At 50.3% G+C, this 21,123-nt stretch overlaps 6 protein-coding genes across 7 annotated transcripts; 3 read left to right on the top strand and 3 right to left on the bottom strand.

Annotated features, from left to right (window-relative positions):
* The first annotated feature begins 420 nt into the window (after positions 1-420).
* On the top strand, positions 421-2,005 carry PV06_01247 (uncharacterized protein). The gene has a single exon (XM_016401843.1). It carries the CDS (start codon positions 543-545, stop codon positions 1,881-1,883), a length of 1,341 nt encoding a protein of 446 aa, XP_016268896.1. The 5' UTR covers positions 421-542; the 3' UTR covers positions 1,884-2,005.
* A 2,624-nt stretch (positions 2,006-4,629) lies between these two features.
* PV06_01246 (thymidylate synthase) lies at positions 4,630-6,182 on the top strand (the record flags this gene model as incomplete). The annotated part of the gene is made up of 1 exon (XM_016401842.1): positions 4,630-6,182. The coding sequence occupies one exon, from the start codon at positions 4,630-4,632 to the stop codon at positions 5,854-5,856; it is 1,227 nt and encodes a 408-aa protein (XP_016268895.1). The 3' UTR covers positions 5,857-6,182.
* Positions 5,959-9,524, bottom strand: PV06_01245. 2 transcript variants are annotated; one of them, XM_016401840.1, is made up of 3 exons: positions 8,699-9,524; positions 7,568-8,647; positions 5,959-7,518 (listed from the first exon to the last, which is right to left on the bottom strand). In XM_016401840.1, the coding sequence occupies exons 1-3, from the start codon at positions 8,880-8,882 to the stop codon at positions 6,272-6,274; spliced, it is 2,511 nt and encodes an 836-aa protein (XP_016268893.1). In that variant the 5' UTR covers positions 8,883-9,524; the 3' UTR covers positions 5,959-6,271. The 2 variants fall into 2 exon arrangements, with proteins under 2 accessions (XP_016268893.1, XP_016268894.1); XM_016401841.1 differs by having other exon boundaries at positions 7,568-9,524.
* A 136-nt stretch (positions 9,525-9,660) lies between these two features.
* Positions 9,661-11,510, bottom strand: PV06_01244 (uncharacterized protein). Its single transcript, XM_016401839.1, has 2 exons — positions 10,858-11,510; positions 9,661-10,810 (listed from the first exon to the last, which is right to left on the bottom strand). Exons 1-2 carry the CDS (start codon positions 11,417-11,419, stop codon positions 9,915-9,917), a joined length of 1,458 nt encoding a protein of 485 aa, XP_016268892.1. The 5' UTR covers positions 11,420-11,510; the 3' UTR covers positions 9,661-9,914.
* Positions 11,511-11,875: 365 nt separating this feature from the next.
* Positions 11,876-14,830, bottom strand: PV06_01243 (uncharacterized protein; the record flags this gene model as incomplete). Its single annotated transcript, XM_016401838.1, has 2 exons — positions 12,708-14,830; positions 11,876-12,653 (listed from the first exon to the last, which is right to left on the bottom strand). Exons 1-2 carry the CDS (start codon positions 14,471-14,473, stop codon positions 11,876-11,878), a joined length of 2,544 nt encoding a protein of 847 aa, XP_016268891.1. The 5' UTR covers positions 14,474-14,830.
* A 399-nt stretch (positions 14,831-15,229) lies between these two features.
* On the top strand, positions 15,230-21,082 carry PV06_01242 (uncharacterized protein). Its single transcript, XM_016401837.1, has one exon. The coding sequence runs from the start codon at positions 15,531-15,533 to the stop codon at positions 20,697-20,699; it is 5,169 nt and encodes a 1,722-aa protein (XP_016268890.1). The 5' UTR covers positions 15,230-15,530; the 3' UTR covers positions 20,700-21,082.
* The last annotated feature ends 41 nt before the right edge of the window (positions 21,083-21,123 follow it).

Below are 21,123 nucleotides of genomic sequence, written 5' to 3'. Positions count from 1 at the left end.
TCTAGGTAGTATAAATAAGCTGGGCACTTCTCAGCTGAGTACTCGTGCTCGTACCGTAGGGTTCCAGCAATGTGTACGTAAATGTCTCGATCTACGCTCAAATTGGTACTTTTTCGAATACTATTTAGTACTCGTATCTAGAGCAGTACTCATGCTTGCAGCTCCTCTAATTCCCTCCGGTGATCTTCAAGATGATGATGTGCCGCTAAATCTACTCGCCATACTAATAAGGTATCTACGATACAACCTACGCTTTATGTGCTCACCACTCTGTCGTGCAGTACTCGTAGTCGTGTCTCAATTGCGTACGGAACAACCATTTCCCGTGCTCACCGAATTGGAATAGTCAGATTCACGCCTCGACTTCATCCTGACCTTTGAGTTTTGAACCTCGGTTGCTCTCCCATCTGTCGGTTATACAGAGTACCCGGGATGTACTCCGTACTTTTGCTTCTATTTCCCCCATACAGCATCTTTGACGTGTCTCTATACGGGCTGCCTTGGCTATCACCTCTTGTGTTGACAATACTCATCATCTCATAATGTCGAACAATACAAAAAGTGATTCCTCACAATGGAACCAGCCCTATACCGAGCCTGATCCGGACGCGTACTCCTCCTACCAACGTGAAGTCTACGGCTCATTGCGTGCTCCACTGTTTTCAACCAAACCTCAAGAATGGGAATCTCTAGCACGAGCAAAAGTGCCAGCCTCTAACTTTGGCTATGTCTATGGCTCTGCCAGCAGCGCTCAGACCAATGCCGCCAACTTGTCCGCCTTTGATCGCTACCGTCTCAAGCCGAGTATGCTCGTCAATGCCACCAGACGAGATGTCAGCATTGAACTATTCGGCACAAGGTATAATAGTCCGCTCCTCGTCGCACCTGTAGGCGTTCAAAATATCATGCACCGAGATGGAGAAGAGGCCACGGCCAGAGCATGTCAAAAGGTCGGTGTGCCCATGATCACCTCCTCCGCCGCAACCAGAACCCTCGAGCAAATCGCGGCGGCCAACGGAGACGGCAACCGATGGTACCAGCTCTACTGGCCACGACCGCAGTGGGAAGAAGTGACCGTCAGCCTTCTTAACCGGGCCAAGGCCAATGGATACAAGGTCCTCGTCGTGACCTTGGACACGTTCAATCTTGCCTGGCGACCGACTGACCTCGACACCTCGTACCTGCCATTCATTTGGGGCGACGGCTGTCAGATCGGACATTCTGACCCCGTTTTCAATAGACGGTACGAGGAATCTCTGAAACAAGACAAGCGAAACTACGGTGAAAAGCTGGCCGAGTTATGGACAATGCTCAAACGCCCTGGATCGGCGTACGGCGCCGTTCGCGTCTTGACAAACATTCATGTCTTGCAAAAGTCCCGGGCTTGGCTGGATGTCTTGAACTCTGGGACCTACCGAGAGTGGCAACATCTCGAGATTCTCAAGAAGCTCTGGGACGGTCCGATTGTTCTCAAAGGTATTCAGACCGTCGAAGATGCCCGCAAGGCCGTCGAATATGGCATGGATGGCATCATAGTTTCCAATCACGGCGGTCGACAGTGCGATGGAGCGATTGCGTCACTTGATGCTCTGGCTGATATTGCTGCTGACGAGGTCGTCCAGCGGTCCAAGTTGACACTGTTGTTTGACAGTGGTATTCGCACGGGGGCTGACGTACTCAAGGCGCTCGCGTTGGGTGCCAAGGCTGTGTGTATTGGCCGTCCGTACATGTACGGTCTCGCCATCGGTGGTGAACAGGGTGTGGAGCATGTCCTCAGGTGTTTATTGGCAGACACTGACAATATGCTCGGCAATATGGGGAAAAAGAGTATACATGATCTGAGTAGACATGATTTACAGATTCGGCACGAGTCAAAATTGTAACTACATTTGATTTAGCAAAGGATGTACTGTTTTGTGAGAAGAGGATTCTGAATAAGGGACACTGATTCATTGTTCATTGTTCATTCTTCATTGTACCCTATGACTCCTGACCAAAGTAAGAGTATGAAAGAGACAATGGCTTTCGGTTTCTCGATCAAAGACATCGTATCATTATCACCAATTACAAAAGAACATGCAAAGGAACGTGGATTTCATATCAAGTTGAATCTCTCAGCAACCTTCGCGGTGATTGTACCTTACACTCTTCTAAACCAGGAGAAAGTGCTGGAACACCGGTCCTTTGCTCTATCAATAGGTTAAGGTTGGATCATCCTTACACTCCACGCGTACCTACAAACCATGACTTACGCACAGTTCACCACGGCGAGCGTAGGTTTGGTGGACCACACGCATGCCGTTGGAACCAAGCACCCTTCTTCTTCTTGTTCTTCTTCCTTTAACACGGGGGCGAGGATCTCTACGGAACCATCCACACACCTTGGTCTCGGTCGGTTTGCAAAACTACGAAACGTCCAAGTCGGAGTGATTCGGGTTGTACAATTGTTCATCGAGTTGATGAGCAAGATACGGTACAAACACAAAATGCGCAACGAGAAGAGCACTGAATACCACTACGAGGAAATAAGTCTCGACGACATTCACGGTGACCAAGAAGCTTACGCAGTACACAACATTGACGAAGCGAGATTGATGTTCATGGTCAAGAATATGGCAGTACTAGAGTCTATCAAGGTACTCGGCGAGATCAAACTTGCTTTTGAAGAGTATTGCGCCATGGATCTTGATGAGGAGGGCGACCTCGTTGACGATCACAATACGGGGCTTACCTTGCCATCTACAGAACACATTCGACTAAAAGCTCAAAACCTGCTCAATGAGTTTGCGAACAACTCTTTACCTGATCTGGTTGATGTTCTCTAAGCTACCTAGGTAGGTAAGTGAGCTTCTTATACTGACAAGACTAGTGACGAGACAGGACAGAAACTGAATTTGAAATTATATTGCTTTCATTCGTCACGTCGAAATATATCTCCCCTTCCAAACGAGTGTATGCGTACAACCAGACATGTTCTTTCTTCTCAGCGGCTCCATTATAGGTCATGAGGATTGCAGAGAATCCATTCACAATCCCCCAGAGGACCCCCCATTTTCCTCTCCGTTCCGAAAAAGGTGTTTCAGATGAAAAACGTGATATGTCCCGTCACCCGCCCCGCGATGATGCAAAGGGGGAGTTGGGACAGAATCGTGCCATCATCGATCAAGATGATGAAACGCGATCAAACGTGGATTGATAAAGCTATAGACTGTAGCTTCCAATGGACATAGGTCATACACTATGCTGGTTCTTGTTTCCTGCTCAACACCGAGATATCAAGATGCTCGACATGATGATTCTTGGGTGTGAGCTCTCCCACCAAGGCCAAATTTGCTCAAAATGAGCTGTGACCTCGTTTGGCCAAGATCATGGAGGAGGCTGAAAAGCGGTAATGTCGATCCAGATCAGCAATAGACCTATGGAGTTATCAGTCAGTTTCTGGGTTGTCGAGCACACCATAAGCACCATTAACATCGTGGGCAAGTTTGTGATTGTGGTGAGAGATAAAGATCCCGAGCAACATCATGGTATTGAGGGGGCTTGATACTTACTTGGAATGTTCCTGGTCAAAAACCGCCATTTTTTGCATCTTGGTTTTTTTGGCTTGGGCAAAGAAGTTGGCGGGGGAAGAGAACTGCCAGAGGGATAGATGAAAGATCAATGTTAGCTCAAAGGTTAATGAGCGATTGATGGACAGAAGTGATGAATGAAACTTTGAAAAATTCATCAAGATTTCCAAGTCCTTTATATATGTCAGGATCTCCGAGCATCATCGTTATCTTCCAGCCTCATCAAATTCAGCTGCTGTTAGGCTATGAAGCATTGATAACCAACCATTCACATATTCTATCCAGCTATTAAGCAGGGACTGTTTGCCTTGTTGTAGTGAATAGCATCTAATCGAAAATTCATCAATATCCAACATCATTTCGCAAAAGAGGCGTCTTGTATAACCTCAGACCTCGGATATGCACCATAATCTGCAAGGTACGTTCTGTTGTGGAAATTGAGCCTGGTATCGTTTCCTGGACAGTGGTTGCCTTGCCATGTCATCGCCTTGCGCCTCGTTACAGAGTAACTGCAATGGGTTGCCCTACCTTTGATGCCCAGCAACTAGTCAAAGTTATTGATCGTCTGACTATGTTTGCCTTGGACCCAGGGAAAAGGCAGACCATAGAATGCGAACCATTTGACGGAGTCAGCCTGATGTTGGAGTTCATTGCTTTTCCCACTTCAGCCTTGCGATGATGTCGTTGACATGGTTGCGTTCATCGTTTTGACTAATGTCAAGGTGGTGGGGAACACCGCAACAATATCCTGGGGTAAGCAAATAGAGAACAAATGTGATATTCTGATCAAGGAAGAATGACGAGTACAATATTCACAACGTGTTGTAAATATATATAACAGGTGTTGATGAATTGCTTCGCATAGTTGTACGCGTACAGGGCAATGATGTCACCTCCACCACCGCGTCTCTTTACGCGTCTTTTCGCGTTGCCTTTCTGTACAGACTCAAAACTCCACTTTACTGCGACAACTCTCGCTGTACACACACTGCGACTTCACAATTGGACTCAACACCCCTCAAACAATACCATACCCATCCTCGTCCCAGGATTATCAACTATGGCTCCCTCTGCGGTGACCGAGGAATCGATTCAACCTCCCGGCAACTCGATAAATTTCCTGAAAGAAAATGTGAAAAACCAACAACAAAATGGTTCTTCAGGCATTTCCACGCCAACATCATCATCAACAACAACAACACCCTCGGCCCCCTCAGTAGATTCCAATCATGAAGAACATCAATACCTCAATTTGATCCGCGACATACTTTCCCGCGGCGAACATCGTCCCGACCGCACGGGCACGGGGACACTCTCACTCTTCGCACCACCCCAACTACGATTCAGCCTCTCTAGACCGTCCTCGCCCTCCGATGATCCCTCATCCTCCTCCTCCTCCTCCTCCTCCTCCTCCTCATCAGCCCATGTCGCCGTGCTTCCACTCCTCACCACCAAACGTGTCTTCCTCCGCGCCGTCACCACCGAACTCCTCTGGTTCATCTCCGGGTGCACGAGTTCCAAACCCCTTTCATCCGCCGGCATACACATCTGGGACGGCAACGGGTCTCGAGAGTTTCTAGATAATCTGGGATTCACGCACCGCGAAGAAGGGGATCTGGGTCCCGTCTACGGTTTCCAATGGCGCCACTTCGGCGCCCCTTACAAAGATTGCCACGCGGACTACACGGACAAGGGTGTCGATCAGATCGCCGAGATCGTGCGCAAACTCAAGACCAACCCTTACGACCGCCGCATCATCCTCAGCGCCTGGAACGTGGCCGACCTGAAACTCATGGCCCTCCCGCCGTGCCACATGTTTGCTCAATTCTACGTGAGTTACCCTGACGCCCCTCGAGGCGAACAGGCTCTTGCCGCGGCGGCGCAGCAACAGGGTCAAACAAAGTCGACGACTTCCTCGACAGAAGACGGTCCACAAAAGGCAAAGGCAAAAGGACACTTGTCGTGCGTCTTGTACCAGCGATCGTGCGACATGGGTCTGGGCGTGCCGTTCAACATTGCAAGTTACGCCCTTCTGACGCACATGCTCGCCCACGCGTGCGACCTCGTCCCCGGCGAACTGATCCACACCATGGGCGACGCGCACGTCTACCTGGACCACATCGACGCGCTCAAGGAGCAACTGCAGCGTGACCCGCGCGAGTTCCCGACCTTGAACATCAAGCGTGACGACCGGGGTAGTGGACAGATGGACGGGTGGAAGTTGGAGGAACTCGAGGTCGTGGGCTACAAGCCTCACAGTGGGATCAAGATGAAGATGAGTGTATGAATGGTGCAATTACCTAGGTAATAGTCGTGGTTTGTATGTTGTATGATTTATATTTGAATGGACCAGGACACGTGGGATACAGGACAGCTGTGACCAGACCAAGTCGCGCCCGGGATAGAGACATGTTTCAACACAAAACAAAAGGTCATTTATGGAAAATGGCTATTGTCCTACAAAGCAATCATTGCCGTTACTCCTTTCATGACCTTTTTGCCAACACCGCGGGTTTCGTTTCTGGTCAGGTCAATTCCTCAGATACTTTAGTATACAATACCTGATCCAGCAACTAAATGTCACTCACTTATCTGGCCAACTAGTGAGATGATCCCAAAAACTCCCAGCAATGCACGCTTGCTCTCATGGAACCGAAAAAAATAAACACCTCACCACAATTGTCTTGCCTTACTGTTGTGGTTCAATCCACCTTGACCCCCAAGGCATTACAGACAAGTTTCACGAGCCACTTGTCCCCCGAGTAACTCGCACATGCCGTCTTCATACTGCTCAAGGCAGTGTTATTGTCCACGGCGTCGTCCGTCACGGCATTGTTCTCGACTTTGGTGCCAGTGCCCGTCGTCGATCCAAGACCCTGACCGACACTGCCATTGCCATTGCCACCATCACCTAGAGGACGACCGGTCAATTTCCATCCATCCACAGATGCACCGGCGTTGGCTGGAGGGGTCTGAGGACCTAGGGTTCCCGTCTTCCATCCACCAGAAATACTCGTCGGGTGTCCTGTACTCCCACCGATGCAGTACTTGGAGTTGAACTGTGTTCCCTTTCGTTCGTTGAACGCGACACTGGCCACCCTCTCCCATAGGAAAACCGGATCGTACAGCATCTCCTTGGTCCACCAGAGCCGACAGTCGGCCGCCTCGTAGACGAACTGCAGTGGCGTCTCGCTCTCGTCACCGAACCGAAAATGATTTCGTCCATTGACGCCACCGGCCGCGCCGGCGCCCAAGTTCGCGGCTTCGCTACGAAGGATCGGTTCGAGCGTGAAGTTCGTCCATATCGTCCCGTTCGCCAGGTCCAGAAGCGTATTCTCTGGGCTCTCCCACAGCGTGACCCAGTTGTCTATGTTGCCCAGGAATTCGTATACCTGTGTCCCCTTGACCCCACCGACAGCTTGCATCGGCCCGGACTGTGGGCGGCCACCGACGGCGACAAACTGTACGCCTGCCAACGTCTTGAGATACTCGCTCACAACGGTGCACGTACTGGCGCAGTAGCCGTCGTAGAGGACAACAATATCCTGCGGGGCAAACGGTTGGCGGAAATTTGTGCGATTGTTGGTACCCGTGATGACGATGCCGACCCCATCGAAGTCGGAAGCTGAAGCGTCGGTGTAATTGTTCTGGAAGAACGCAGAGAAATTGGCACCATAGATCTCGTTGGGTCCATAGAACGAGTTGAAGTCGGAAAAAGCAGTCAAGTTGTCAGTCACTACGGACTGATATGATAAGGGTGTATATGTGAGTTCGGAGACGAGTTCGTCCTCACCACCGTCTGGCGTCTGCAGCGCAGCTGTGGCGTTAGATGATGCGATATTGCCTAAAATCCAGAATCCGAGATGATCACGCATATTTGACTTTGAATTCGGTGGTATAGAGGGAAACAGCTGGGCGAATAAATCCGTACCAAGATCGATGCTGCCCCCTGAACGGTTGTTAGCGTACGGAGAGACCTTGACGAGGAAGATATTTACCTGGATTGCCCTGGAAATCGACAATGAGTTTCCTCTTTCCTGTCTTCACGGCCGCATTTAGAAACTTCTGCACCACGGTTTGAAATTCCATAGAATATGTCAAGGGATTTTCGTCGGCCGCCTGGAAATCTCGCACTTGCAGGATTGCAACATCAGTGTATCCTGTGTCGTTGAGGTAGTATCCTGCCACAGAGTCGGCACTATGTTTGATTACAGGATACGGATATAGAGGGATCGTGGGTGAGCTGGGGGTCTCTGTTGTCGAAGTTGCTTGAGCTGTAGAAGAGGCGGCGCTGCTGCTGGCCGAAGCCGTCACTGATTCCAAAGCTCCTGGACAGAAAATAGAATATGCATCCTCGCCAGTGGCTATACCGTCTAGGGGAAGACGCACTATTGCCACATTTGAGATATGATGAGTCGTGCCATTGGTGAAGGTTACATTAGTCGCAGGCCCAGGGTAGTAAAGTGGTCCAGCAAAATATCGCACCGCTTGGTTGCCGATTTGGAAGAAGTTCTGATTCCACAGTGCATCCGGATCTTGAGATGACCCGACCATCGACTGAGTTAAGAGGAAAGTCACGACATCGACACCATCGATACTCTCGACAGGTGAGGGAATATAACCTGTTACCGGTTGTACTTTTGTTACTGCCGCGTTGTTCGAGATAAGATCACTGGCAAGATAGACCTGCGGTACCTCTTTACCATCCATGGAGACAGAGACCAATCCTAAGTTGTCCGCACCACCCCGGAGGAACTCGAAGACAGCCAATAGGTCTCCCAACCAGGACAAATGTCCATCGTGAGCCGAGCTTAGCAACGAAAAGATGTCGACTTGCATGTCATATTCGCTCTCATACTGTCCACCAAGGACTTTATCCTCGATCTTGTTCAGCTCTCCATAGAGGTCCACGGGCGGAAAGAGAAATCCCGAGGGCGGTTTCTGCAAGTATTCGATCGTGCTCTGAAATTCGAGGTATGTTCGCAACGAGTTGATCAGGCGTATGGCAGGGCCCTGAATATTAGGTATGGATTTTAAGCATTCGTAGGCAAGGGCCGCTGGTATTTCGACAGACGTGGCTGGCAATAGTCAGTGATTGCCCCGAGGATGTATGTTCGTCTAGAACTTGCCTGAGGGATGCGCCGACAAGTACGACTTGGAGGCACTGGAGGCATAGCCACATGCGATGTTCGTGGATGTAGGTGCAGCGCGAGGCTCGAGGGCATCAGGGGCAGCGGTGATTGTTGATGCCGTCACAATATGCGCAAAGCACAGGCCTGCGACGGCGCATATACTGGCCAGCGCTCTAACCATGCTGTAACGTCTCTGGTCGCTGACGGAGTATATGGGTCTTCAAACTCGTCGGACTGAGCCTGCAGGTACTCTCGACAGTCGTAGCTAGGCTGGATGGCTCGAATGACTTTCTGGTAGAAACGAGTGACTGGTCTTGTATGTTGTCCGCTCAACGGAAGGCTCCGTGGATTTCTCTCGGTGCAGCGCTTCCGCCCATGATACACCAGGCGAGAAAGCCAGGAGAGCCGAGAGAAAGGTAGTCGTACATGTTCTCGCCGTAGCTGGTGTCAGCAACGACAGGGAAGTTGTTTGCCTTCGAGGATGAATCCTCGAACTGCGGCTGAGGCTTGGACCCCAAATTTAGGACCAGCTTGTAAACGAAACTCGCTTACTTAGGACGGCGCCACATGTTTCGTGTCTCCTTCTGGCCACGATCAACACCTTCTTCGGTTCGAGGCTTTGATCCTTCATCCTTCATCCTCCGTACACCGAGAATTAAATGCGGATCGATATCGTGGACGGTGTGCGATACGTCTCCGGAAACTATCCGTATATCTCCGGCTCATGTCCCTTTCGTTTATGGCACGTTTACTTCCAAAGAAGGCATCAGGCATATTCCAAGGCCGAAATTGCTCTAAAGCCTCAAAGACAACTCAAAGGACATCATGTATCGAAGCAACGTGCACTCAGATACGGTAATTACTGGTGTCACGACGGATGCGAGAAGTAAAAAGGATTAAGATGTTGTCGTGTGACATCTCTCCCAAGGGAAACACTGCATCCTTTGTAGGAATGGACGATACTGTTGGCGTGTAAATTTGCTGTCTTTGAAAATCGCTGTTTGTGATAATCGTTGCCCATCTGTATTTTTCAATCTCTAGCAAGCAGAGACCCCTTTCAACCATATCCATGTGGTGCTGCCCAATAGTCCTACAAATAAGCCCGTGCCAATCCGTGAAACAGACCTATCAGTCTCATAATGATGTCCCCGTCTTTTTTTTTTGAAGTACAACCCATGCAAAGAAACAGCCTGAGCTCGTCCAGGATACACCTTCATTCGTCGATCCCACGTCGTATACGCCGCCGTGACCTCTGACTGGTTTTTATAGCTTCTTCTGTGAGAACATCATTAGGCAATTCGAAGTCTGAGTCTTCAAATTCTGGCACTGTGTGACCGAAAGCCAGTATGTTACGTCCCCGTTGCCGTCCTGAGACCGCTGCATCGCGCAGGTGTCGTTTGTCGAAGAATGATACAAATGGTCGCGGTGGTGAGGGAATCTCCGGCACCGACACAGGTGTCAGCTTCTTGCGTTTATTTGCGTTTTTGGCTTCATCGATAAGTTGTTGCGATGCAAGGGCATCGATCTCACTAGAGTTAGCTGCGTGGGTCGATGCAGTCTCTATACTTTCATCGTCTGTATCAGAAGACGATTCTTCCGTAGTCTCGTCGTCTTCTTCGTCTTCATCCATAGCCTCCTCGAGCAATGCTTGTTCTCTCTCTATCTTCCTGCGTCTCTCCTCCTCCTTCCACCGTTTGAATTTGTCGATTAATGCTTGTGTCTCACGAATGAACAACAGTCGTTTAGGCTCATATCGTTTCTTCTCGGTCTCTGTGATGCCGGAAATTCCTAACGTCTTAAGCCAATCTGGCCCACGAAGATCATCCAACAGCTTTTCGAGTTGATACTTTTCATGCTGCGCCCTCTCTCGATCACCATTCTTCATTTGCTTTTCGTGCCTTTCTGCTTTTCCATGGATCTTGAGATATAACTCCTCGTCCAAGGGATCTTCGGCAGTAACATCGGTCGAGATGCCTCTTCGACTGAGTTGAATGACTTCTGTGTTGTGTAATGGCTTATTCACGCCAAAGGGATCTGTTCGAGGGCTCCCTGGCTCGAATCCAGGGGTGTCATCGACGAGGACAACCTTGCTTCGTACTGTCAAGGCTTCTGTTCTGTGTTAGCAGTGGTACACAAGGGGCGTTCATGACGTTTACCAGGATCAGGAGGCTTCAAACTGAGCATATCCTCGAAATCAGGAAAGTATTGTGCCAGTTCTGTCTTTGCTCGTGACCCTCCGTCCTCAGAGCGTAGCTTCCGCCTTTCCTCCCGCGGCGCAGACAGCCCTCCACTGCCACGTATTGAGGCCTTTGCCCTCTCTTCGATGATTCTGATTTGATCATACTGGGGTTTGCCGCTCGGTGAGTCAAGAGGTTTTCCAATGTTAGGGGAATTTGCATGCAATTTTGGAAAGGCTGCATTGTGGGCGGTAGCTGCAGATGGCGCCGGGGACTTGACTCTAGGCAGGCCCCCGCGACTTCGTAACGGGATGCGTAGTTCAGGTATCTCGGTTCTGTTGGACGATAATCGTCGTCTTTTCAGGATCTGCTGCTCTCCAGAGATGGTAGAGGTACGAAGACGCTTGTTTCGCGTTGCATCAGGCTTGTCTTCGGATTTTGGGAGCAGTGGCGGTGTGTTCTCGATTAATGGGCTGCTGGACGTGGGAGAGTTGTGACCTCGCGTCGGACGCCTCAACGACGACCTTGAGCCGGCCACCATGATATGTATCGTGTTCTAGGGCTCATGATGCTGCTGTCGGATCGTTTATGGAATCATTTATTCGTGGGCTATGAAGAAAGATGGATTCTGGGAGCGGCCGAACCTGCTGCAATTGCAAGGGCTCAAGGGCTCCTCACTAGGCCAGACTTCTGGCTGCGCGCATTGTCCAAGAGGGATAACACGTAATTTCCGGCATGAAATTTATGGCCATGCTTACAAGATAACCGTCACAACAAGCGATCAGAGCTCATCAGTTCATGCAGATGCTTAGCTTGCAAGAGCAGAGAGCGAGATTTAGCGATTCAAGGCTCTTGTCTGCGCTCTCTTTGTGAGATATGGGTTTGGAGGTCGGCTGTATTTTTGAACTACCTCGTAATAATACTGGATACTATACAGGAATACAGGATTTCATCGCGCGTTTTCAGCAGGCTTCCGCCTGACTGCAGGAAGAGTATTCTATTTCTCTCGCCCTGCAGGGCTGTCACCTCTAGAACCCGTACTAGTGTCGTTACTGGGGGTGTCCTGGTAGGTGTCGTCCTCGCTGTAGAGGTCGTCGTCGTCGTCGTCGCTTTCTCCAGCAAATGCATCGTACAATTCTCCCCCACGACGTGCTCTACCTTTACCTGTGCGAGTGCGGCGGTTGTTGAGACCTTGCTGCTCATCGTCGTCGGCGTCACCGACCATTTCAAACTCATATGCATCACGGGGATTGTTTCGCAATCTCTTTCTTCGTTGGAGCACAAAATATACTCCAAGCCCAGCACAAAAGACTATGATGAGGCCGATGGAGCCATAGATCCAGATCTGAGTGCGTTTGGAGACGCCAAAAGTTGGGAAGAAAGAGGGCAGAAAGCTGTCCGAGTAGGTATGCGTTGGTTCTACTGCTCCAGTGGTGGTGGCAGCGGCTTCGGAACCGGTACTCGTGGTCGGGGCTGTGGCTGTTGTATCAGAGTCATCGCCAGGCTTAGGCTTTGTTGGCCGATCGATATGGTCTGTAGGTTTTGCTGCTAGTGATGTTGGTGACGGAGCTGCATCTACACTTGTAGTGCTGACGATCGCGGTGGCTGTTTCGTGATCATCGTCATGCTCATCAGGCAATGGATGAAGGCCTTGTATCTGCTCATTGATACTCTCACCCCAGAGATTGAGACGCCAGTCGATAAATGTGCCATTGAACTCGTTTTCGCGGGTGTCTTTGACAACGACAGTCCATTTGCCGATTCCAGATTCACCCCTACAGAGTTGTCAGTAGACGAGAACAAAGATCCGGATACAAAATAAGGCTTACCAATGGGCGACAGACATGAAGGTCCAGTCATCATATCCTGTATCAGCAACATCTGGTCTGCGAGTTACTGCCAGGTGACTGACAACACCATCCGGACTGATCAGATCGGCACTTAAATCGCCTCTTTTGCCGTGCTTGACGTTCATCGTAACAGTGACGTGCTCCAGTCTCTCCAGATTGGCTTCATCCAGCATTTGCTGCGTGACGTTGAAGCTGGCAGCAAGCCCTTGATCACCTTCAGGTATCGCATGCTGGACGCTGAGCCATGGCGAGTGAAACCACGCTTGCGCCTTGACGGGGACGAAAGACTTTGCAGCCTCGACGAAAAGGTAGGCATCAACCTTGCCATAGCCATAAGTGTGGCTGAATTTCTTTCCAATGGTCGTGTTCTGCCAGCTACCGTCATCTAGATGTATTGGAATGGCAGTCTCAACACAAAGATACTGGAGATCCCTCCAACTGAGGTCCGGTCTAGCACTGAGTGCAAGGGCAACAGTGCCTACCACCAACGGACCAGCAGCTGACGTGCCGCCATGGCCGGTGTAGCATTTGTCGACACCCACATCAGTCGTGTGGATTGCATCATTGTGGCCAGAACTGTATGTCACGACAAGCTGTGCCGAGCAAGCCTCTGAATAGTACGGGTGATTTCCAGCTCTGTCAATGCCTCCAACCGTAATAGAGTAGATGCTGTTGGTATACCCATCAAAGTTACAGTTATCCTCACTGGCCGCACCATTGCCCGCTGCGAAGACAAAGACCGATCCGAGGCCACCTCTTCCACTTTGTATACCATTGACCATAGCTCGCTGAATGAGGATTCCTGGAGCTTCCATTGTTGCTCCGTCATCTGGCGGGCCCCACGAGCACGAGTATATGTCATTTTCTTGATAGTGGTAGTTGATAGCGGTTGCTTCGTCTTCATCACTGATTGGTTTGGAAAGAATACGCAGGCCAGCGACCTTACTGTCGTATGCCATACCCACTCCGCAAACATTGTTCTTGACGGCAGCAATCTCACCAGCGCATCGTGTGCCATGTTTGTCGTCGAACAGCCGAGGCTTGGGGTCAGGGCCCTTGTCGTTGAAGTCATAGGAGCCCGCTGCATAGTAGTTGTCTTTCAGATCGTTGCTATCCATATCAAGACCATCATCTATGACTGCGGAGATGGTCCCATTACCCGTGATGCCATCGAGCCATACTCCGGTCACATTGAGGTCGTGTCCCAGTTGCAGCGGGTTGAACAAGTGCCACTGCTCCTTAAAGATGGGGTCAGAAATATCCAACGTCTCGGCAATACTATTCAGCCGCTGTATGGCCTCTTGCTGTTCAGCATCGGTCCCGCCATCTGCCTTGTCCTGCCTTGAAACGAGGGGCCCTGGAGGCGGTATGCGCTTGACATGACGATGTCGAAGATGTTGTTGCTCGGCCCAGAGTATGCCTCCCAACTCAATGGAGAGTTGTCTCCAGGAGTCGCGTTTTTGTAAGCCAATGTCCCCTCTCCTCCATCTTTTCTTCCGTAATTTTAATTCATGTAACGAAGCCTCAAAGTCTGGACATGAACCCTTTGAGCACGAGAAAGTGTGGTGGTCACTTAACTCCCCGATCTGTCCTTCATGCTTAACTCCAAAGAGTCGAGCAACTTCCTGGATGTCGGCAGTAGGACCTAGATGAACGGCGAAGTAGTCATTCTTCTCGTAATCCCGCTGCGCAGCCACTGCGTGCGAAGCCAGAAGAAATAGCGAAAGCCATGATGGCAGCCGCATGTTAAGTCGAGGGCGAAAAGTCTACCGTGAATGAACAGGCATTCCTCCAACCAACCTATGACACAATCGAGGAGTACACTTTAACAGCGTCTATTTCGCAGGTCGTCGAGATCGAGGTTGAGTGGGAAGGAACTTTTTCCTAGGACAGGAGTTTGAGGAGGAATCGTGCAAGGTAGGCGTTTCAGAGGACCAAGGGTACAAAAGAGTGATCAGGAGGCAAAGGAACGAATGGAGGTGTCTACTGATTAGTTTGGTGTCTCTGGAGGATAAAATGGCGTGGATAGAACGTGTCTGTATATGGACATTGAACTTTTGACTGGATCTGTCCTTGGTGAATCTGTACAGACTGTAAGCATTCACAGGCCGCAGTCGTAGTCGCAGGGATGGCTACGCGCAAAATCGCAGGCGGACAATCTTCCCATGCTGGCCATTAATTGGATGGCTGTAGTGGACAAGCAGTTAGAGACTAAAGGGGCGCATTGTCTCTAGCCTCCCTATGTATTGCCACCCATTGGACATTGTTCCAGTTAACATACGCCTAAAGCGGTCCCCCTTCGGCGGCCCGTAGCTCCATGCGAGTGACGAATGATGCCCCGGAAAGAGACTTGATTTGGCACTTGGCCTGCTGCAAGATTTACTCGGTTCTGTTTCTCTAACGTGGTCATCGAGTTTACCAGCCACGCGGATACATGGGTACCTCACCTGCGTACAAGCACTTTGCAGGATTCTTTTACTATGTTGATTGCTTTCTGATTTCTTCTTGTACATAATGTTAACATCACATAGCTCTATCATCATTGTTCATACCACTTTCATCCCGTCGTTGTGTTACCGCATTGCAGTCCCTCAGCTTACAGCCGCACGGCATTTGCGCATTTCACCTACACCTACACCTTTCTTTTGCACTCCCAGCCGAGAGCCTTACCAGAGATCCTCCTCCAGTGTCTCAAACTGCTTGTTCATGGCTTTCAACAGAAAGCGTAAAACATCCTGAACTGACCTCGTTCCTTGCCAGCTACTCCTTGAATCGAACAGCACTGCGTAAATCGCTACCTCAATGAATCCTCACGAGTCTTACCATGACCCGGTGTTGGATGATATGATCCTCCAAAACAATACACGGACAAGAAACAATGATGGCGGGGATCGTCGAAACAGCCTAGAATTCTCGAGGCAGTCTCAATCTGCCGACCAGACGGATCTCATGCAACCTCCACTCCCAGTAGCACCAGAAGTCCCTCGAGGACCGCCGATAGCATATCGAGGCGGAGGAGGGGCAGAACCAGGCATGCATAGGTCTTTCTCGCAGAGGGCGAAAGGACGGCCATTCCACAGAGAAGCCTTTGCCGATGTGGATGGGATTTACCCAGAAGATGAAAACATCAATCCCAAGCGGCGCTCAGTATCAAAGGCCAATCAGGAAGATGTCGCGCCAGGAATACCACGAAAGCCCCTTGCTACCGATGGTCTGCGATTAAAGACCACCGTCCTCAATGGCAATAGCCCTATGGCCATACCTCGGAGAGAGGCGCAGTCAGCACGAGAACCATCCGCAGACCTTGCCAGGGTACTTCAAAAGCCTCGCCGGGTATCAGAAACCCCACGACACATTGAAGAACCAATCTCAGCAGTGAGTAGATCTAGTGCACTCCGCGACGAGGCTCAGCGACGTGACTGGGCTCCTGATCGGTCTCCTCTTCAGAAATTGGAGGTTACCCTCAACGACATCAACAAGGAGGCCAAGCGCGCGAGGGTCCAAGAAGCGGAAATGCTTATGCAAGAACGCAATGCCAGCAAAATGGACAACGAGATCAAAGCTTCCCGTGAGCAATTACCCACACACAGGAGTGTTTCCAGTTCAAAACGTACTGCATCTCGTCGCGAGCCTCCAATTGAGGCAGAAGTGCCGACCTTGGAGGATGCGGGATTAGTGCGAAATCTCAGCACGACTCACCGACAACGGCTACAGCACAGCACAACACTGGACAATCATCGGCCTGACATCAGAACTCTGTCTGGCGAAGGTCCTTCTGGCTTTGACTACACTGTATCAAGCCCCTTGCAGACAGGCTCCACGAGCAAAGCTCGCCGACAAAGCACCAAGTATCGAAGCGATGATGTGGACACAAATGAGTCACCAGAACTTGTGTCCAAGGTCCGCGCAGAGTTGGCCAGTGGACCTTCTCAAACAATACAGTCGAGGAAACGACAAGAACCCCAATCGACAGGTAGACAATCATCTCGGTCGGGTGGAATTGACAGACAGCCTCGTGCACAAGAAACGCAAAACAGACGTCTTCCCCAGCGAGAAAGTTTGGTGGAGAGACAGAATGCGTCTCACAAAGCAGCTTTGGAAAAACCGACAGGAGTCTCTGCGCCCAATGCTCTTGCGAGAGACGGATCACGAAAACTTCAAAAGCCTCGACCAACATCCTTCGACCCAGCAATACCATCTGACCCTCAACCAAGTCGGATTCCGGTGCCAACAACGGTATCCGCGAGCAGAACTAAGAAGTCTGAGAACCTTGATCTGACGCCACGGACGGCTATCTCGAACTCACCCGCCGGTCAACGCCATCTTCCACATACACCTCCTCCAGCAATTCGAGGCCTTCAGCCCTCCCCACATCCTAGCAGCCCACGTTCGCCACCAGAAAAGGTTGCCGATGCTATACGTCAACGACAGCGCAAGTCCAGCGTTTCTTTCAAGGAGCCTATGAATCGGCGTCCGGTCGATGAATGGAAAGAGGCTGGAATAGCAAGACTCACTGCCGAACATTTCTCTACGGAAGCTGCTGCTCCACTCGATAAAGGCAAAGCTTGGTGGGAACAGCCTGCTACGGGGTCCGGGCGACGCCGGAGTCGATCGACGTCAGTATCGCATCAAGCAGGCCAGGAAGTGCCCATCGATGACAAGACTGCGGAGTTCAAGCCCAGACTTTACCTACGATGCGGTCCCTTGCTTCGGTATACAGGCATAAAGAAGGTCAAGGTTGAGAAGGGGATAGATCGTGAAGTATGGCGAGGGAGCGTTTTAATTGTAACGCAAGATTCACACTCTTCGTATGAGGAGCCGCCAACATTACGCCTCTTTTGTCAGCCTCAGAAACTGCTGCCGCCTCCTCCTCATGAAGTGGGAGAAAATGGTTTAAGGCCAGAATATATTGATCCTGTGGCTGGCTTGACAAAGCTTTCTAGGACTGGCCGCGCATTGTATGTTCGTCCGATTGATCACCTCGAAGAAGGTAAAGATCTATCTCAACTTGAAAACGATGATGGCCTCTTCGAAAGCTCACCCAGTCCCACCGACCTTAATGGTTATCACAATACGCCGATTAACCGGAGAACCTCTGATACAGATGGCGAACGGCTCGGCAGATATTCCGAAGTCAAAGGCGCGAGATTGTATGCTGATCCCGACCGAGACGTAACGTTCTGGCGTTTCAACATTGAAATCGAACTTATGGAGCAACAACAACACATCGCCTATCGGATCAATCGAGGCGCTTCTGCTGGCTTCTGGGTGCCAGCCCAAGGACAGACGATGAATATCATGTTCCACAGCTGCAATGGATTCAGCCTCTCAGTGAATCCAAATAATTTCAGTGGGCCTGATCCATTGTGGAGGGACGTCCTGAATACTCACGAGACACGCCCTTTCCATGTCATGATTGGTGGCGGTGATCAAATCTATAATGATCGAGTCATGATTGAGACTCAACACTTTGGCGAGTGGACTAGGATGCGGAACCCTGCGCACAAGCACAGCGCCCCTTTCACGCACGAGATGAAAGAAGAACTTGAGACCTTTTACCTCAATCGATATTCCATGTGGTTTTCTCAGGGTCTCTTTGGGATGGCAGCCAGTCAAATTCCAATGGTGAACATTTGGGACGACCACGACATTATTGATGGTTTCGGTTCATATCCACATCATTTCATGGAAACCCCTGTGTTCTCGGGCATAGGTAATATTGCTTTCAAATACTACATGCTTTTCCAACACCAAAGCGTCCCAGAAGAAACAACGGTTCATGAGCCAAGCTGGGTACTCGGGAGAGAGCCTGGACCATACATCAAGCAGGTCAGCAGAAGCGTCTTCATGCAATTGGGTAAGCACGTTGCATTTCTCGGCGTAGACTGCCGCACCGAACGCATGCGTCATGAAGTTCTCAGCGTTGATACCCTTGATATCATCCTCGAGCGATGCAGAAAAGAACTGATCGAGGGCGAGACCAAGCATTTGCTCATTCTGTTAGGAGTGCCAATCGCCTACCCACGCTTAGTCTGGTTGGAAAACGTTCTGACAAGTCGTCTCATGGACCCCGTGAAAGCTTTGGGCAGAGCAGGGGTCTTGAAAGGTGGTTTCCTGAACAAGTTTGACGGTGGCGTGGAGATCTTGGATGATCTGGATGACCACTGGACCGCCAAAAGCCACAAGCGCGAACGGAACGACTTTATCAAAGACCTACAAGACCTCGCAGCAGAGAAATCGTGTCGAATCACCATTCTAAGTGGAGATGTTCATCTCGCAGCTGTCGGTCAATTCCATTCCAATCCCAAGCTCAAGATACCGAAAGACAGAGATCACCGATACATGCCGAACATCATATCATCAGCTATTGTGAACACACCACCGTCGGATATGCTGGCGGACATCCTGAATAAACGCAACAAGACTCATCACCTGGATATGTATACTGACGAAAACATGATTCCAATGTTTACACATGATGTCGATTACAAGAAGCGAAACAACACACACCTTCTACCACGCCGTAATTGGTGCTCCATCCAAGAATATATCCCTGGGTCGACGCCTCCGCCATCACCTACCGAAAGCCCGGTCATGTCAGAGGATGAGGACGTGGATGAGGCGCAAGGCACCCTGGAGGCACGCCCTCGACGTTTCTCTTTCAGTAAAGAAGATGTCAACCCTAGAGCTTTACTCCGTCGACTGAGCTCTCGACGAGCGCCGCCCACCTCATACCGTGACGCGATGTATGAGCAGGAGGGCTCTGCATCGCATGATGGCACAATCCGGCAAAATGGACGTTCTGTCTCCCAGGATAGGACTACATCTGGTTCGAGGCAATCATCCGGCGACTTCCAAGCTACAGCTCGACCACGTGCGTCGTCCTTTGATCAATCCTCATCTGGTGTTCGAGCACGCCCAAATACATTCCAACGTCGGCCGACAAATCTATCGGAAAAGGCCGCCAGGAAGGGAAACATTCCTGCTGTTGATGCCGAAGGCAATGAGATCGATGTCAACGACCACATCAACTTGGAAGGGGGTCTTGATATTGTGCTCAATGTTGAAGTTAGCCAAAAGCAACCCGCTGGAATAACGATACCTTATCGACTTCTTGTTCCAGCTCTTTGGTATGATGGTAGCTCTGACCGCGAAAAGCTTGATGAGACTGTTGGTGTACAAAGGAAGCCTACCCTTCTCAATAGATTTGGGCTGGCTGGGCGACGGCCCAGCAGAGCTTCACACGGTCCAGAAGGCAGCTGGGGCCAGGTACAAAGTGATGACGAAAGCTTTACTGATGAAGAGGTCTATCCTAAGACGGCGACTCCGCGCCGAAGATTTAGCCTGTTTGGCAGTCGCAAGCAGCAAAAGACGGATGAGTTTCTTAGTGACGAAGAGTCGGATCATGAGATGCAGTCAGGCGCGGTTCCAGCAACTCAACAAATGCAGCCTTGGCAGCAGTCAGGCGGCAATCCTCAATCTTCACAGCCTTATCGCGCCACTACAAGCCATGACATTCTTTATGATACAGAGAGCCGACCACCTCCGAACCATAGTCTAGAACCCAGCAAGCATCCCAGCACACGACGCTCTCTGACCATCGGATCGGCCTCGAACAATCGTCCAATGATGCAGGTCCCCAGGACTGTAAGTGATTCGCATTCCTCCCCAGCGCCACCATCCAGCTTCAATACCGGCCAGCCTCCCGTTTCAGGTGGATCTGGAGAGTTTCCGATGCGTCGTCTCAGAAAACAAGAGCGCGTTCTCGGTATCTCGCCATCAGACCCCCAGCCTCATGATCCGCCTAATAAGTTGAGAGGTAATGGCATCATTGGCAAGGAGTATCTCGATGATCCGAGCAGAGGGTATGGCAGCAATGAAGCTTACCAGGATCCAAGACCTAGGAGGACTTTTAGTCTGAAAAAGGCTAGGAACTGGTTAGACGGTAGACCAAGAGATGATTTTGATTGATCGATCTGCTTGAGCGATCAAAACAACGGCGAAACCAGATGCTACACTACGATTATTATTCATTTCTCAGCATGCTCTTTTCACGAAGATATGAGCAACGGCCTCGGAATTTCAGACCTACGACTTGGATTGAGCCATTTCGGTCACATTCCATGGTTCTTTTCTTTTCTTTGGTTAAAATATTCTCGTTCTTGGAATCGAAGATTTCGAATCTATGGTGACCGGTGCTTCATTTGAGTTCCCCTTCACCAACGATCTATATTTGATGGTCAATATCATCTTGGGGATACGTTCTCGAGGACATTCAGGACACCTTTGTTCCGGGAAGATAACATTTTGTACGAAATTAATTAATGACTTTGATCATCTTATATTGCGTCTGTGGTTTTTCCAGATGGCTCAATTCATATCTCCATTTCTTGGG

Source organism: Exophiala oligosperma, assembly GCF_000835515.1.
Source record: "Exophiala oligosperma strain CBS 72588 unplaced genomic scaffold supercont1.1, whole genome shotgun sequence".
NCBI classification, from domain to species: Eukaryota; Fungi; Ascomycota; class Eurotiomycetes; order Chaetothyriales; family Herpotrichiellaceae; genus Exophiala; species Exophiala oligosperma.
Note: the sequence above shows the minus strand (reverse complement) of the source record. Positions and strands in the feature narration are given on the sequence as shown.